The sequence below is a fragment of the Rhinolophus sinicus genome, chromosome 16 (assembly GCF_057876585.1).
Source record: "Rhinolophus sinicus isolate RSI-liver-muscle chromosome 16, RSI-T2T, whole genome shotgun sequence".
Lineage (NCBI taxonomy): Eukaryota > Metazoa > Chordata > Mammalia > Chiroptera > Rhinolophidae > Rhinolophus > Rhinolophus sinicus.
In genome coordinates this window covers 120,459,610-120,474,868 of record NC_142516.1, presented here as the reverse complement: position 1 = coordinate 120,474,868, position 15,259 = coordinate 120,459,610, and the positions used below count along the sequence as shown (strand labels likewise).

The window sequence follows — 15,259 nt, the reverse complement described above, 5'->3', positions numbered from 1 at the left end:
GGCAGTTTGCAAAGCACAGAAGTCACACATAAATACTTACCAAAATAACTACAAAACTTATAGCTTGAAAAGTACAAAAATTGTTGAAAGAAATTTAAAAAGACCTAACTAAAAGGGAAGACATCCCATATTCATGGATCAGAATACTTAATGTTGTAAAGATGGCAAAACTCTAGGAATTCACCTACAGATTCAATACAATCTCTACCAAAATCCCAGCTGACTTCCTTACAGAAATTGACAAGCTGACCCTAAAATTCACATGACTATTCAAGGGACCCAGAATAGCCAAAACAATCTTGAAAAAGAACAAGCTAGAAAACTCATGCTTCCTGACTTCAAAACATATTACACCACAGTAATCAAAGCAGTGTGCTATCGGCAAGCACAGACATATGGATCCATGGAATAGATCTGAAGAGTTCAGAAATAAATCCTCACATTTATAGCCAACTATTTTTAACAAAGGTGCCAAGATGTTTCAATGAGGAAAGAGTAGTATTTTTAGTAAATGGTGCTAGGACAACTGGATACCTACATGTAAAAGAATAAACTTGAAACCCCTTTTCACATCATATACAAAAATTAACTTAAAAGACCTAAGTGTAAGAGCTAAAAGTATAAAACTCTTAGAAGAAAACATAGGCATAAGTCTTCATGACCCTGTATCAAGGAATGGCTTCTTAGATATAACACCAAAAGCATAAGCAACAAAAGAAAAACTAAACTAAACCTCATCAAAATTAAAAATGTTTGTGTTTCAAAGGGCACTATCAAAAAAGTGAACAGGTGGTTGCTTTTTTATTTTGTCGATGGTTTCTTTTGCTGTGCAGAAGCTTTTAAGTTTGATATAGTCCCATCCATTTATTTTAGCTTTTACTTCCCTTGCCTTTGGAGTCAAATTCATAAAATGCTCTTTGAACCCAAGGTCCATAAGTTTAGTACCTATGTTTACTTCTATGCAGTTTATTGTGTCAGGTCTTATGCTTAAGTCTTTGATCCATTTTGAATTAATTTTGGTACATGGTGACAGACAGCAGTCCAGTTTCATTCTTTTGCACGTGTCTATCCAATTCTCCCAGCACTATTTATTGAAGAGGCTGTCTTTCCTCCATTGCAGGTTTTTAGCTTTGTTGTCAAAAATTATCTGTTCATATTTATGTGGTTTTATTTCTGGGTTCTCAATTCTATTCCATTGGTCTATGTGTCTGTTTTTCTGCCAATACCATGCTGTTTTGATTATTGTAGTTCTGTAGTACAAGCTAAAGTCAGGGAGTGTAATACCTCCAGTATTGTTCTTTATTCTTAAGATTGGTTTGGGATTTTTGCATCTGTATTCATCAGAGATATTGGTCTGTAGTTTTCTTTTTGTGTTGTCCTTACCAGGTTTTGGTATCAGGGTAATGTTGGCCGCATAAAATGAATTAGGGAGTACTGTCTCTTCTTCAATTTTTTGGAAGAGTTTGAGCAGGATTGGTATTGGATCCTCTTTGAAAGTTTGGTAGAATTCACTAGTGAAGCCATCTGGTCCCAGACTTTTGCTTTTGGGAAGGTTTTGGATGACTGATTCAATTTCATTACTGGTGATCAGTCTGTTTAGATTTTCCAATTCTTCATGGTTCAGCCTAGGAAGGCTATATGTTTCTAAGAACTTGTCCATTTCTTCTAGGTTATTGAATGGGAGAAGATTTTTGAAAACAGTGCCTCCAATAAGGGGCTAATATCCAAAATATACAAGGAACTCATGCAACTCAACAACAACAAAAAACAAACAACCCAATTGAAAAATGGGCAGAGGACCTGAAGAGACATTTCTCCAAAGAGGAAATACAAATGGCAAATAAGACATATGAAACAATGCTGAGCATCACTAATCATCAGAGAAATGCAAATAAAAACCATAATGAGATATCACCTCACCCCAGTCAGAATGGCTATCATCAACAAGACAAATAGTAACAAGTGTTGGAGAAGCTGTGGAGAAAAAGGAACCCTCATACACTGTTGGTGGGAATGCAGACTAGTGCAGCCATTATGGAAGGCAGTATGGAGGTTCCTCAAAAAATTACAAATACAATTACCATATGACCCAGCAATCCCTCTCCTGGGTATCTACCCAAAAAACCTGAAAACATTTATAGATAAAGACATATGTGCTCCAATGTTCACTGCAGCTTTATTTACAGTGGCCAAGACATGGAAACAACCAAAATGTCCTTCGATAGATGAATGGATAAAGAAGTTGTGGTATATGTACACAATGGAATACTATTCAGCGGTGTGAAAAGATGAAATAGAACCATTTGTGACAACATGGATGGATCTTGAGATTATAATGCTAAGTGAAATAAGTCACACAGAAAAAGCAGAGAACCATATTATTTCACTGATATGTGGTATATAAACCTAAAAAAACAAAACAACAAGACAAACAAATGAGAAACAAAAATTCATAGACACAGACAATAGTTTAGTGGTTACCAGAGGGTAAGGGGGGAGGGGGATGGTAGATGAGGGTAAAGGGGAACAAATATATGGTGAAGGATGGATAACTGACTCTGGGTGGTGAACGCACAATGGGATTTATAGATGATGTAATACAGAATTGTACACCTGAAATCTATGTAACTTTACTAACAATTGTGACCCCAATAAACTTCAATTAAAAAAAAGTAAACAGGGTCTAGTACTCAGAATATACAAAAGAATTCCTACAATTCAACAATAATATAAATAATTTTAAAATGAGCAAAGGATTTGAATTAATGTTTCCCCAGAGAATATATACAAATGGCCAATAAGTTTACAAAAACATAGTCAACATCATTGGTCATTAGGAAAACACAAATTGAAACTGCATGAGATACCACTTCATACCCACTAGAACGGCTATACTAAGAAAGATAGAGGGAAAAAAAGTGTTGGCAAGGATGTAGAGAAACTAGATCTCTCCTACACTGCTGGTGGGAATGTAAAATGGTGTAGCCACTTTGGAAAACATTCTGGAAATTTTTTTTAGCTAAATATACTATTATCATACCATCTAACTTTCTGATAAAGGTTATCTGATTTTCCAAAATAAACAAAGTAATTCTATAGCATATTAGCTATCTTTTTCTCCTACATATAAGGATGTGCTAGAAATTTAAAATGAAAGAAAATAAAAATCTCAATGTATACAGAATAGTTTCTTTTGGTTTTTTAAATTAGAAAGCATACACATATACATACACATATACATATATATATCTTCAAACTCAGGCTATTGAGACCTTTTTTTAAAATCACTGAATGGCTGGTTCTTCTCTAAGTACCTACGAAAGATTAATAATTGTGATATAATTCTCTCACACTTTGCGCCTTATTAAGCCAAGGAAACTGAACACATCTTGAGGGTATCAAGAGTATTAATTATTCCCTGTGTAACATTATCCACCCTATTTTCTTTAATTACTATCTAAATATATAGAGGTGAGGGAGGGTCACAAATTTATACCTGCTGCCTAGGTTTCCCTCACTAGATCACACCCTTTAACCAGGCCTCGCATAGGTAGGAACACGTAACCTTTCCCAAAAACTTACTGCAATTGTGATTTTACATTTATTTGTGCAATTCTTTGATCTTCCTGTAAGCTTCCTGAAGTCAAGGCTCTTGTTCATTTTTGGTTCACCATTGTTATCCTTAGCACCCAACACTGGCACAATGCATGATGAAATGTAGTTAATGTGCTACACTTTCTCTCTTCAGTGGACTTAGAAGCCACATAACTAATGGTCTTAGAACTGCATATTAAGTAAGAGAACATAGTGTACGGGACCTAATCAGCTATAGATAAAATATAGGAACTGTAGTGAATACATTCTGTGAAATCTTCTATGGCTTCTCAAGAGACAAAGTTTTTTGATTCCCAGTTGTTCAAATGGGTGAGGCTGTCTTAGAGACAGATGGGAGTTTGTTCTACTGAGAAATATTGGAAAAAAAAAAAAAAAGAAAAAAAGGAACGAAAACAAACAGTTAAGCTGCTGAGCTATTAAAAGGTGTTAAAACCTGATCTTGAGATAATTTAGCAATTAAAGACAATCCAATTGAAAAATAACATTTACCTTGATAAAAGGACTTCTCCACCTCATTAGACCACATTAAAAAATCCTTTTTAGCAAACTAAAACTACCTGTTATTAATAAAATGTCCTTTTGTGTCAGATGGCTTGTCAATCGTGCTTACCAAGTTTTAACCCTATGCTGGCCCAGGTCATAAGCAGTTATGTTTATGCCACAAACTTGAAATTCTATTTATAAGCATACTAGTGAAAAGTCACTGTAAAAAAAATTTACATACTTGTAAAGATAACACAACTCTACAAAAAGATTCTTTTTCTCCATCCATATTTAAAGGGGTCACTTACCTGTATTAGAAGCTGTAAATAGATTTTTTCTTGAAGGACCTAAAATATAAAAGAAATACACATTTTATATAATACACATTTTATAAAATACACATTTTATATAAAATGTCACACAAAAACAAACCATTTAAAAAATAAGGGTTGTTTTATTTTCAAAAACAGTCCACTAACATCTAAATTTGAGGTTTCAGATGGGCAATACCACTGAGATACAATCAACTTTATCAAATATAGTCTAAGTATAAAATGACATCCCAAATAACATCAAAATGGGAGTTGAAGGGTGATATGAATTCTTCGTCACAAATTAAATATGATAGGAAAAACTACAGTACTTTTTCAGTCAAGAACACTTGAAATTCAAATTTTAACAAAACTGAATTTACACATTTATTATACACTTTACACTATTCTACTGCTGACAGAGAAAAAACGGCCAGATTTTAAGAAAGACAGTCACTAGTACATGATTTCTAAAACTGCCAAGTATTACATCCAATTCACTTGCTACTGAGCAATGAAGGAAATTACACTTAAGCTTTTTCTCCAAACTGATACAATATAAAATACGACCAGGGGAATCCTTTCACAATGTATATGTACAGCATCATCAAATATATTACATTTTTATTTGTCAATTATATGTCAATATAACTGAAAAATAAATACGACCAAGAGTAGTTAAAAGGGACAGAGCTACAAACATAAGTCACTAGAAGAAAACTACGTGTTTCCACTTGACATGATATAGTCATTTCTAGGGCATAATCACCTGCAGATTACTGGTTGGAACAGCTGCCACATTCTGTCTGTGCATTTTACAAAGAAGATAATCTCTTAAAATATGCGGCTGTTATAAATGGAAAGCATTGATTCCCACTCAAGTAAAACCTTTGTGATACAAAAGCTTACAAATTCACTAGCAAGACATACTAGACTTCCCTGTTCTATAAAGTTATCAGTAGAATCACGAAGTTCTAATTCTCTGAAAGTGATCTTAGTATCGAAATTGGACATTTCTTTTTAGTTATTTGTGTACGTATAGATTATAGGGCTTTATCATCAATAAAAAACCACAGATTCACATACTAATGTCATCCCAGAGGGGTCATTAGATGCCTCAGAAATTTATTTGAGATCCTGGACAGACGAAAACCTGCTGGCATGCTAAAGAATTATGTTCCAATATTTATGCCTACTTTCTCTTCAAATCAGTAGAAAGGCAAAAGTTGAAAAACATTCACTAGGTAATTCGCCTAGTTACCACATAATCCTACACACACACGATGAGGACGATGAAGAGTAACAGACACTCTCACGCTGCTGTGAGAGACGAATGCCTTTTGGGAAATTATTTAGCAACATATACTGACAATTTAAAAAAGATTCCTACAGTTTAACCTAGTAATTCCTCTTTCAGGGAGAGCCCATGGAAGTAATTAAGAGTCTGAAGCAACGAACACTATGTACATTCAGAGATGTTCGTCTCAGTTTTACACACTACAGCAAAAGGCAGACATTGTCCAGAAAACAGAATTGGAAAACTGGACTGTTTCATATCCATTTAAAATGAAGACGATCTCATGATATCCTACTAAATCAATTAAAGCAAGACACAGGAGCATGTACAAACGAGGCCCTGAGTTTTGTTGAAACAAACAAACAAACAAACAAAAAACCATTCTATATGCAAAGGGGGAAAAAGAATGGAGGAAATGCAACCGTTATTTGTGGTTGATGGGATGAAGAACTCGGTATGTTTCTATTTTTCAAATTCTCTAATCAATATGCATCACATATTATAGGTCAGGTTTCTCATTCACAACTATTCCTTTAGTTAGGCAACTTTTTGATTCACTAAGCACAGAATGAAACTTCTAGTGTGTTTCAGACCCACTGTGATAAAACTACATGAAAACAATCCATGTTAAATATATACGACATCGCTTGTAAACCTGAAAGTTATTCTTCATAGCCACAGCAATCATAAAGTGGTAATACAGAGAAGGAAAAGAGATAAAGAACAGAAAATAAACTAGAAAAAAGGAATATGATTTGGACCAAGAGTGAGAAGTAAACTATGCACTGGTATCTCATTACTCTAGATCACTACCTTAACATAATTTATCTCTTGAAATCTTCTTTTCACCTTATACCTTTGATCTACCTGCTGGTTTCTATTTATCAAGTTTTGCTGTGGAACCTACCAGCTAGCAGAACAAGAACAGCTCCCTCAGTGTAAAAAGGCATCATTATCTCTTATTGAACAGACTGTTTACAAGTAATTGGTCAATATACCATAGACCTAATTGTCAAAATTTAACTTCCTACAAGCCAAGGACTTAAAACATCTTGTCCTCCCTCTTCTCTCCACAGTAAGGACCATACCTTTTGGAGCAGTTTTCAATAGGTGTGCGTGAGCTCTGGGTGCCAAAGACTTCAAATATAACGATCCTGACGAACCGTTTTGAAATGCTGGTTTGGGAGGGCTTTCCTCATATTTGATGACAGCAGTATTACCAGCTGTAATAATACAAAAAAGTACATTTTATTTTACAAATGTAGTATCAATCTATCACAACGTATTCCTTTCTCCTACAATCAACAAGTGGTAACTAAGCACCTACAACATGCCAGTCATTATTGCGTACTGGGATGACAGAGATTCATAACAGGTAGTTCCTGTCCTGGGGGGGGGGGGGAGGCAGGATAAAAGCTATAACCAGAGTGACCAGACATCCTGGCACAGTGCAACTTTATGATTATTGCTCAGTTCAGCTTTCATCCCAAGTAAAAGCTGGGAAATAACTGATGTTCTGTAACAAGGACGCCCACGGTGCAGCTATGAAGAGCATCCATCTCCACGAGGACAGGCAGCACACAGGCAGCCAGCCAGCTGTGTGAATAATTTGAGAACCATAATGTACAAACCCCTTGGCAGCTACAAGGATGAGATCTGATTCTGATTCTCTCTTGCTCCAGCAAGGAGTTGGCACGCCAACATCTGCTCTGGAATAAAGGTGCCTGAGCTCCAAAGCTAAAACAGAAGAGGGGGATCCCACCTAAATAATACATACCATCTTTTATGTTATATGTAAATCTTTCCTCTCTCACTAACACAGGAACCCTCTCTGGAACACACACACACACACACACACACAGAAAGAGAGAGCGAGAGAGGGAAGGGAGGGAGGGAGGGAGGGAGGGAGGAAGGAAGGAAGGAAGGAAGGAAGAAAGGAAGACTGTTTCCAGGCACTAAAAGAATTGTTAAAGAAAGGACTTTTGGAGAAATTTTGATGCTAACTAACTTTGCTTGGGCTGTAGTATAATTCTGAGTCCACTATAATTAACTAGGTAAAGGGGGCTTGCCCAGAAATAGAACTACACTACTTCCCAAAGAAAATATCAGGGTAAAAGTGAGAGGGAAGAATTAACTGAGCAAATACTACACTTTAGGTAGACTATGTCAATGTGTTCTGGAAGAGCATCATCTTTATTTCGCTACAGTCTCTGATTTTGCTTCTTTTCCTTCATTGGAATGCTAAAGACAATCTTAGCATATCAAGTGGCAGTGATACTGCAGAATAAAGAACAGAGCTTTAAAAATAATAATGATAACCTATAACTTGTTGATTTTCTAGCAGAACTAAAATTTGAAACCATGGCGATATTATGTCAAAGCCTTAAGTAGATGTCTTACTTACTCTTATTTCTTCTTTTGCCCCATAATAACTGAAGCTCTTGGCATCAAAAAACTAAATATCTTTCAGTACATAAGACAACTGTGTAGACCATGTTTATATAGGTTCTTACTAAATTGTGAATTGCTTCTTTGCATTTACGGCTTCCCACTAGATTGAAATGGGAGCCCAAATCTCTGTAGCATCCTTAAAATTTGTATTTGTACTTGGGACAGGGAGAAGAGCAGAAGGGAAAGAAAGAGCAGGACTTGTTTCCTGAAATTTGAATCCCATATAAAAATGCATTTTCACGTTATATTTTTGCTGAATGTGTATTTGATCCATAAGGAGGTCTTATGAAATAGTGCCCCTCTCTGTGGTATGGTTAAGTGGACTTTATGGCTACTTTACGACTGTAACCACCATTACCATCATTTATTGCACTGTTTTAGGCAGGGAGAATCTACATTTTAAAATCTCGCAAGTATCAAAAATATTAGAGAAAGGTTTGAAAAAACATTACCAGCAGGTAAAGATAAAAATGTAAAAAAAACTGTTTCACATTTTATTGAGTAGTAATTAGAAAAGGAAGCAGCAGCAATGACCTAATTAAATTTTTAAAAATCAGTTGTTTTTTTTTAAAAAAACCATTCTAAATTCACTTTTCCTTTCAGTTTTCCATAATTGAATAATCTCTGCGAAAGTACACTATCTAGAGCTTAGCTCCTATAAGGAATTTTAACAGTACTGCTTTGCTCTTCCTAAGAGACTATCACAGTATGCAACACTCAAGGAGTGTAAGCACAGCACTTTGTCTTTTTCTCTCCATATCCAAGAAAATAAAAAATTCAAACAAAAATACTTGCAAAGTTTTATGATTCTCTCTTCCCATAAGTGAACCTTTTGATGGTGGGCTGTGCCCCCTGCAACTAGCAACGGCAACTGGACCTGGAGCTGAGCTGCGCCCTCCACAACTAAGATTGAAAGGACAACAACTTTACTTGGAAAACAGGCCTGGAAGTACACACTGTTCCCCAATAAAGTCCTGTTCCCCTTCCCCAATAAAATCTAAAAAAAAAAGTGACCCTTTTTATCCATCTCCCCTTGACAACCACACAAACCACTGGCATGTTTAGGTCATCTACTCACTAGGCTAGAAGGGAAATCTGAAAGTTCATTCATTCACTACCTGGTCTCCAATGTTAATTTCCAGTCCACCAACCCACACTGGATTTTTTATTGTTTACAAATAATCTCAACACCCAATCCTAAGCATCCAGTTCTATTCTAATATTCAACACTTATAATCATAAATTTCTTTATTACCAACCCTGATCCCTTTCTTTACCTCACATTTCTAGAACACGGTTAGATGTCTGCCTATTTACAAATATGTTACAAATTGGAAGACAGCTAGAAATTTTTCACTAGGCTAAACTATCCCAACTCCTGCAACAGTGCTCATAGATATCACATTTAAACCCTATAAAGACATGCGGTTATTCTGTCCTGAGCTACGTCAACTCTCTCTACAATGAGCCATCTGTTCATTCTTCCTGTGCCCAGATAACATTTCCAACATTAGGTCAAATCAACACAGAACCATGCCTCCTACTGACAAGTTTCTGCCAATTTCCTGTCCTTCCTTCCTTCCAATTCTCTAGTTCCCCAAAACCTAGAGACTTGGTTTTTCCAAAGTTGACAGAGAGCTAATGTAAATAATACTGAAGATACTATAGCTATAAAATTCAACGTAACTTCTTAAAGGATGAATGGGGAATAATTTCATAGCCTTAAACAGAACCAAAATTTCATACAACAGCATATTTTTCAGATTTTCATACAAAATGAGTATTGGGTTTAAATTAGTATTACACCCTTTGCTACATCAAAATCCAAGAAAGGAAGTAAATGATGTTATTAGAGTCTTAACTGTGTAACACAACAGTCTGGATTTTAGTCTTACTTTTCTTGAAACATTTAAAAACAAAAATATTGAGCAGCAAATAAGTCACCTATTCAGATTCTGAGATACTGAATTGAGTTTAATTTACAGACTTAATATAAACTCATAAGTATATAAATTCATGCTTTCATTACTAAGCTTTAAACACAAAGACCTTCAGTTTCCAAAGACCTCAATAAAAGGATTTCTCACTAAAGCAAGAGACACATTTCTCATGAGGCACAATACTTCTGTCCTTTGGTTCTCTATTCCACAATGAACAGGAGGGAGTGTACTGGAGAGAAATTGTCTCAGTGCCACTCTTCAGGCTCAATATTGTTATACTGAACACTAGATTCTGCACCAGATCCATCGTCAACCTCGTAACACATTAGGGTCAAAATCCGTATTTCAAAAACAAAATTTCTGAGTTTGACTCAAGTATAAACACATACACACACGTCACATTTATATGTGATATATACACAAACATATATGTACTTATATACACACATACATACACACAAACATATACTCGCTCTCTGTGATCATCTACTGTACACACTTCCTACCTTCACTCTTCCCCCCTTTCTACTGGTGGGACAAACTGTGCTGAGATGCACATACGTTTATGACGAACACTGACATATCTTACTCTCTTTAAACACTCTCCTCTAAGCTGGCCCATTGCTTTCTAGTAAACCCCAACTTGAAGGATGTATTATACTTCACTAGAAGGCATGATGCCCATTCAAGTATTTCTCCTGCCCTCAATTTCAGTTCCTAACAGGGCAGCTGGTTGGGTATCCTGATGAGCTCTAAATTTTCTCTTATCCAGAGTTATTATATCCAAATGATACACTCTTCAGTGGCAAAAGTTCCAGTATAATAGGAGAAACATAATAATTTCAAATAATGGAATGGAATCTAAAAATCTGTGTGTTCTGGTCGTGATTTAGCCACTGCCTACCTGTGCTGAATCAGTTCATCTCTCTGTGTAAAAAGAATGGTCTGACTATCAGGTATGGAGAGAATACCCACAGGGTCTCAAATAACTAATAATGGTCCTCTGTCCCACTGAGACCAAACACATCCTCAGAATTCTCCTAAACACAGTGCTCCAGGCGCCCCTAATCACTCAATAACAGTTGGTCTACAGAGTCAATATGTGAAATTCCACATGTGCTTGCCTAGGTCTAAGTCAGCTCTGATATACACTTTAAAATTGCCCCTGTTCTGTTTTTATCATCCATCCTAGGTTTTCTCACTTATGCCAAAATAATACATTCTCTAGAATCCTTCGTTTTCATTTCCTCATGTCAAAATGTGGTGCAAATGAAATGAGAGACAGAGACAGAGACAGAGACAGAGACAGAGACAGAGACAGAGAGAGAGAGAGAGAGAGAGAGAGAGAGAGAGAGAGAGAGACTAAAGAGAAAATGGAGAGAGATTCTCAGAGAAGCCGAAAGAGAAGCAATGGTTTTCCTATTAGAGAAGGACTTCTCATTGTTCCAGACTTGTATCTGCAAACTTACATTTTATACTACCTTCTAGCATCTAGTTAACATTAGTTTTTATTTTGTTTATTCTAGTATGCATATACACACAGAGCCAACATTCTGCTCATTGCTTGATTTTTTTCCTTTTTTGTGAATCAGTTTAACACTCCCCACCCCACTGTGCCAGATCATCTGTTCACCTGGCTTGAAATCAAATCACTACTGAAGTCGAAGCTTTCAAATTCCAAAAGCAAAATCAATCAACTTCATAATAACAAGAACATTTCACATATACCCTACAGAAATATTAAAAGAATGAAAATATAAACCAAAAACAACAAAAGAACAAGACAAACAAATGAGAAACAAAAACTCATAGACACAGACAATAGTTTAGTGGTTACCAGAGAGTAAGGGGGGTGGGGGCTGGGAGATGAGGGTAAGGGGGATCAACTATATGGTGATGGAAGGAGAACTGACTCTGGGTGGTGAACACACAATGGGATTTACAGATGATGTAATACAGAATTGTACACCTGACATCTATGTAATTTTACTAACAATTGTCACCCCAATAAATTAAAAAATTAAATTAAATTTTAAAAAAAGAATGAAAACAAAATTAATACCAATCTGGATAACAGTATTTTCTTATTAAATAGTCCATTTAGACACGCACACATATTAAGCATGTTTTGTAATGTAGGGCCAGAGTATATACTGCTAATCTTTCAGCCCTGCCTCAGCTATGGCAGACAACACTAGTCAAGCACAAGCTTTTGCTCTGAACCTGGAAGCAGCCTGAAAAACATTCAGCACTGTACTCCAGGTGATTCTTATTTACCAGCTGACCAGTGATGGCAAGTGAGACAATAACGACTTGACTGAGGGGAAACAAGACTAATCCTTCCTTCTCTCTGTCAGCTTAATAGCTGCAGCAACTCAAAGCACCTTTTCCCAAACTATTAGGCACCATCTTACTGTAGTGAAGAAAATAAAAGTGGTCAGAAACATTTGTTGTTGCACGAATTTTGAATATGATCTAGTCCTCCCGCTGCCCATTCATCAGGTGAGAAGACTGAGGGTAACAGAGTGAAAGATTGTCCGACTTCGCAGAAGTTAGGAGGAAAACTAGGATGGTCTGAGCTGAATGACCTTTTTCTATATATTACACACACTGCGCTGGGGCTGGCCATGAAGGTAAAGCAAAGGAATGTTCCATTTATTGGTTAGCCTCCTCCCATTCTTGCACTATTTCCAAGACAGTGCAAATAGCTTTGGTGTGCATCTCTTACATTTCCTCTCACCATCTGTCTCTCAAAAATAAACAGTCTTTGTGGCCAAAATGGAAGGAAAAGAAAACCCTTGGACTTCGTATTTGCTAATGTGGCAAAATTATACACTGTCCAAAGACTGCCTTTTGCATTGGCACAATGGTCCTCGAACCTTCAATTCTGTTCAAGACTTACAATATATCATTGATTTTCATTCAGTGATCTTAAAAACTGGACTTTAGATGATTATAGAAGAGCTTATAATGTTTAAGCTCCATAAATGAGCACATTTGATATACAAGCTACTATGCAATGCTTCATGCTAATAATATACAAAAGAAAATGAATGTCATAACTTTCAACTTTTCTAGGCTTAAAAGAACACACACAAAGAGCCTGCTAAAGTCCCCAAATAAGAAAGATTTATTGCCTTATATATCTTGATTCAGTCACTTTAAAACTTGGTAATGTTATTTCCATAGGATCTCGAAGTACCAAGAACCAGATGCTAATTTTACAACAGCACTGTGTGATCTCAGAAGTTCTTAAATGATGCCACTAATAGTACCACATCATAAAGAAATGAGCCGACAAAGCAAGAAAATGTTCTTCAACAGTTCAAATGCTCAACCGAATATAAATCAAAACAATGATCAAAAGATTATTTCGTAACATGACTCATCACTATCAGAAATAGGAAAATTTCAACTCAAAAAGATTTCTTCATGTTTTAAGGTAATCTTCAAAAAGTACACATCGTGAATATTTTGGGATATAATACAATGAATAAAATAATCAAGGATGTGATTTTTTCATTTTAATTCTAGGAAAGTATTTTTCTATACTCGTACAACTATAAGCTACATACACAACAACTATTAGCTATTTAATCGGAAATGAGACCACCAAATAATCTTTAATAAAGTAATCTCACATGCCAAGAACATTGACAATGCTGCTGAATTATATGAAGAGTTCCAAAACACATAAAATATACAATAAATTGGGTTCTGTACAGACTCATTCACAGCTTAAAATAAATATGTCTGAGAAATGCTACAATCAACATAAATTACAAGTTGCAAAAATAGCAATCAAGAGCTGCTAAATGAATTTATTGAATAAAATGCAAGCATGCTTACAAAGAAAAGAATCAAACCAGAAATCGTCGACCTACTTCTTTTCCCAGTAAACGTGGCTAACAAAGGAACTATACAAAGGCTGTAGGATCCCAGGACCAGCAGTGTCAATAAGGTAGCATCATAATGCCTCTCTGAACCAGCCGGTGGGGTGAGTGTAGAATTAATAAATATTTTTGAAGAAATATCCGTTTCTGTACAACTGCGAAATCCTCCTGGTACAGTCATTTAAAAGGATCAAAGCAAGCTTAAGCAGGAAAAACTGCAGCCATGTTCACTCCCATATCCCTCATGCTGCCTCTTAGTGAATTAGAATGGAGGGGGGAAAAAAAATCTGTAGGCTCCCAGGCACTACACAGAACAGATTAAACCAGCTAGCAAATTGAACTAAGAAAGAGACTCATTGATGTGGATGCTTAATCTGCAACAGGGACACATCGCCACTAGACAGGCTCTGTGGGTACACGGTAAACCCCTTTGTTAAAAGACAAAAAGGAAAGGACAAAAGCATTTTACAACCTCCTTCAGCGTGTCAGACACGGTACTGAAACAGTGGCCAAGTCAACATGGCTGTCAATGGGAAACGCTGGGCAGCAGCTACAGAATGTGTCTGTTTCCAGTGTCACAAATCCCATCACGACAGTGCTCCCAGGGCACACTGATTCTGTTTTGGCAGTTTGCTTTTAAAATTCACATTGCAAACAGAGAAAACTGCAAGTGAAATGACCTTAAAATAATACATATATGAAATACCTTTTCAAATTCATAGAGAATTCTCTGTTACATGCAAACTCTTCTGATCCGATGCCACACTTCAAAATTCAAACAATAAGCAGGTAATAATCTTGTTTCCTTTTTAGTGACATATTCCAGTCTTCCTCAAGTTCTGGTATACTGCTACTTACTATCATAGGAAACCAGCTGCTGCCGCTAAATGAACTCTCCGAAACGTCCTCATTAATTCAGTCATTGATTCAATCAATGCCGTACCATCCATAATCACATTCTCAATTCTGTCACATACTGGCTGAGAGCCCCTGGACCAGCGACAACCTCTCTGAGCCTCAATTACCTTATATATAAAATTGGAGTAACAGCAAAAGATACTTGAGAGAAAAACAAAAAGAAATAATGTGTGGTAACTCTGTGATAATGCTCCACACCCAGAAGGTTCAATAACTGTGACTCCACTTAGTCCCTATCCTCTCACCAGAAAGAGGAAATGAATCCCTCCTTAAGGCAGAGAGAACTCCCCTCATCCCCACTACATCTTTATATCTTATTTTATCCGGTATTCTAGTTATCTATGTAAACAT

General features: G+C 36.2%; 1 protein-coding gene across 4 annotated transcripts in view; it reads right to left on the bottom strand.

Annotated features, from left to right (window-relative positions):
- The window catches only part of MTUS1 (microtubule associated scaffold protein 1), a 141,281-nt gene that overhangs the window by 56,931 nt on the left and 69,091 nt on the right, over window positions 1-15,259 (bottom strand). For 3 of the 4 annotated variants that reach the window (XM_019737997.3, XM_019737995.3, XM_088793339.1), the window contains 2 exons: window positions 6,795-6,929; window positions 4,407-4,445 (listed from right to left, as the gene is read on the bottom strand). In XM_019737997.3, the coding sequence (XP_019593556.3) occupies window positions 4,407-4,445; window positions 6,795-6,929 (174 nt within the window). Of the gene's footprint in view, window positions 1-4,406; window positions 4,446-6,794; window positions 6,930-13,981; window positions 14,253-15,259 lie in introns of those variants that run through there. The other variant, XM_019737998.3, reaches the window with a different exon arrangement.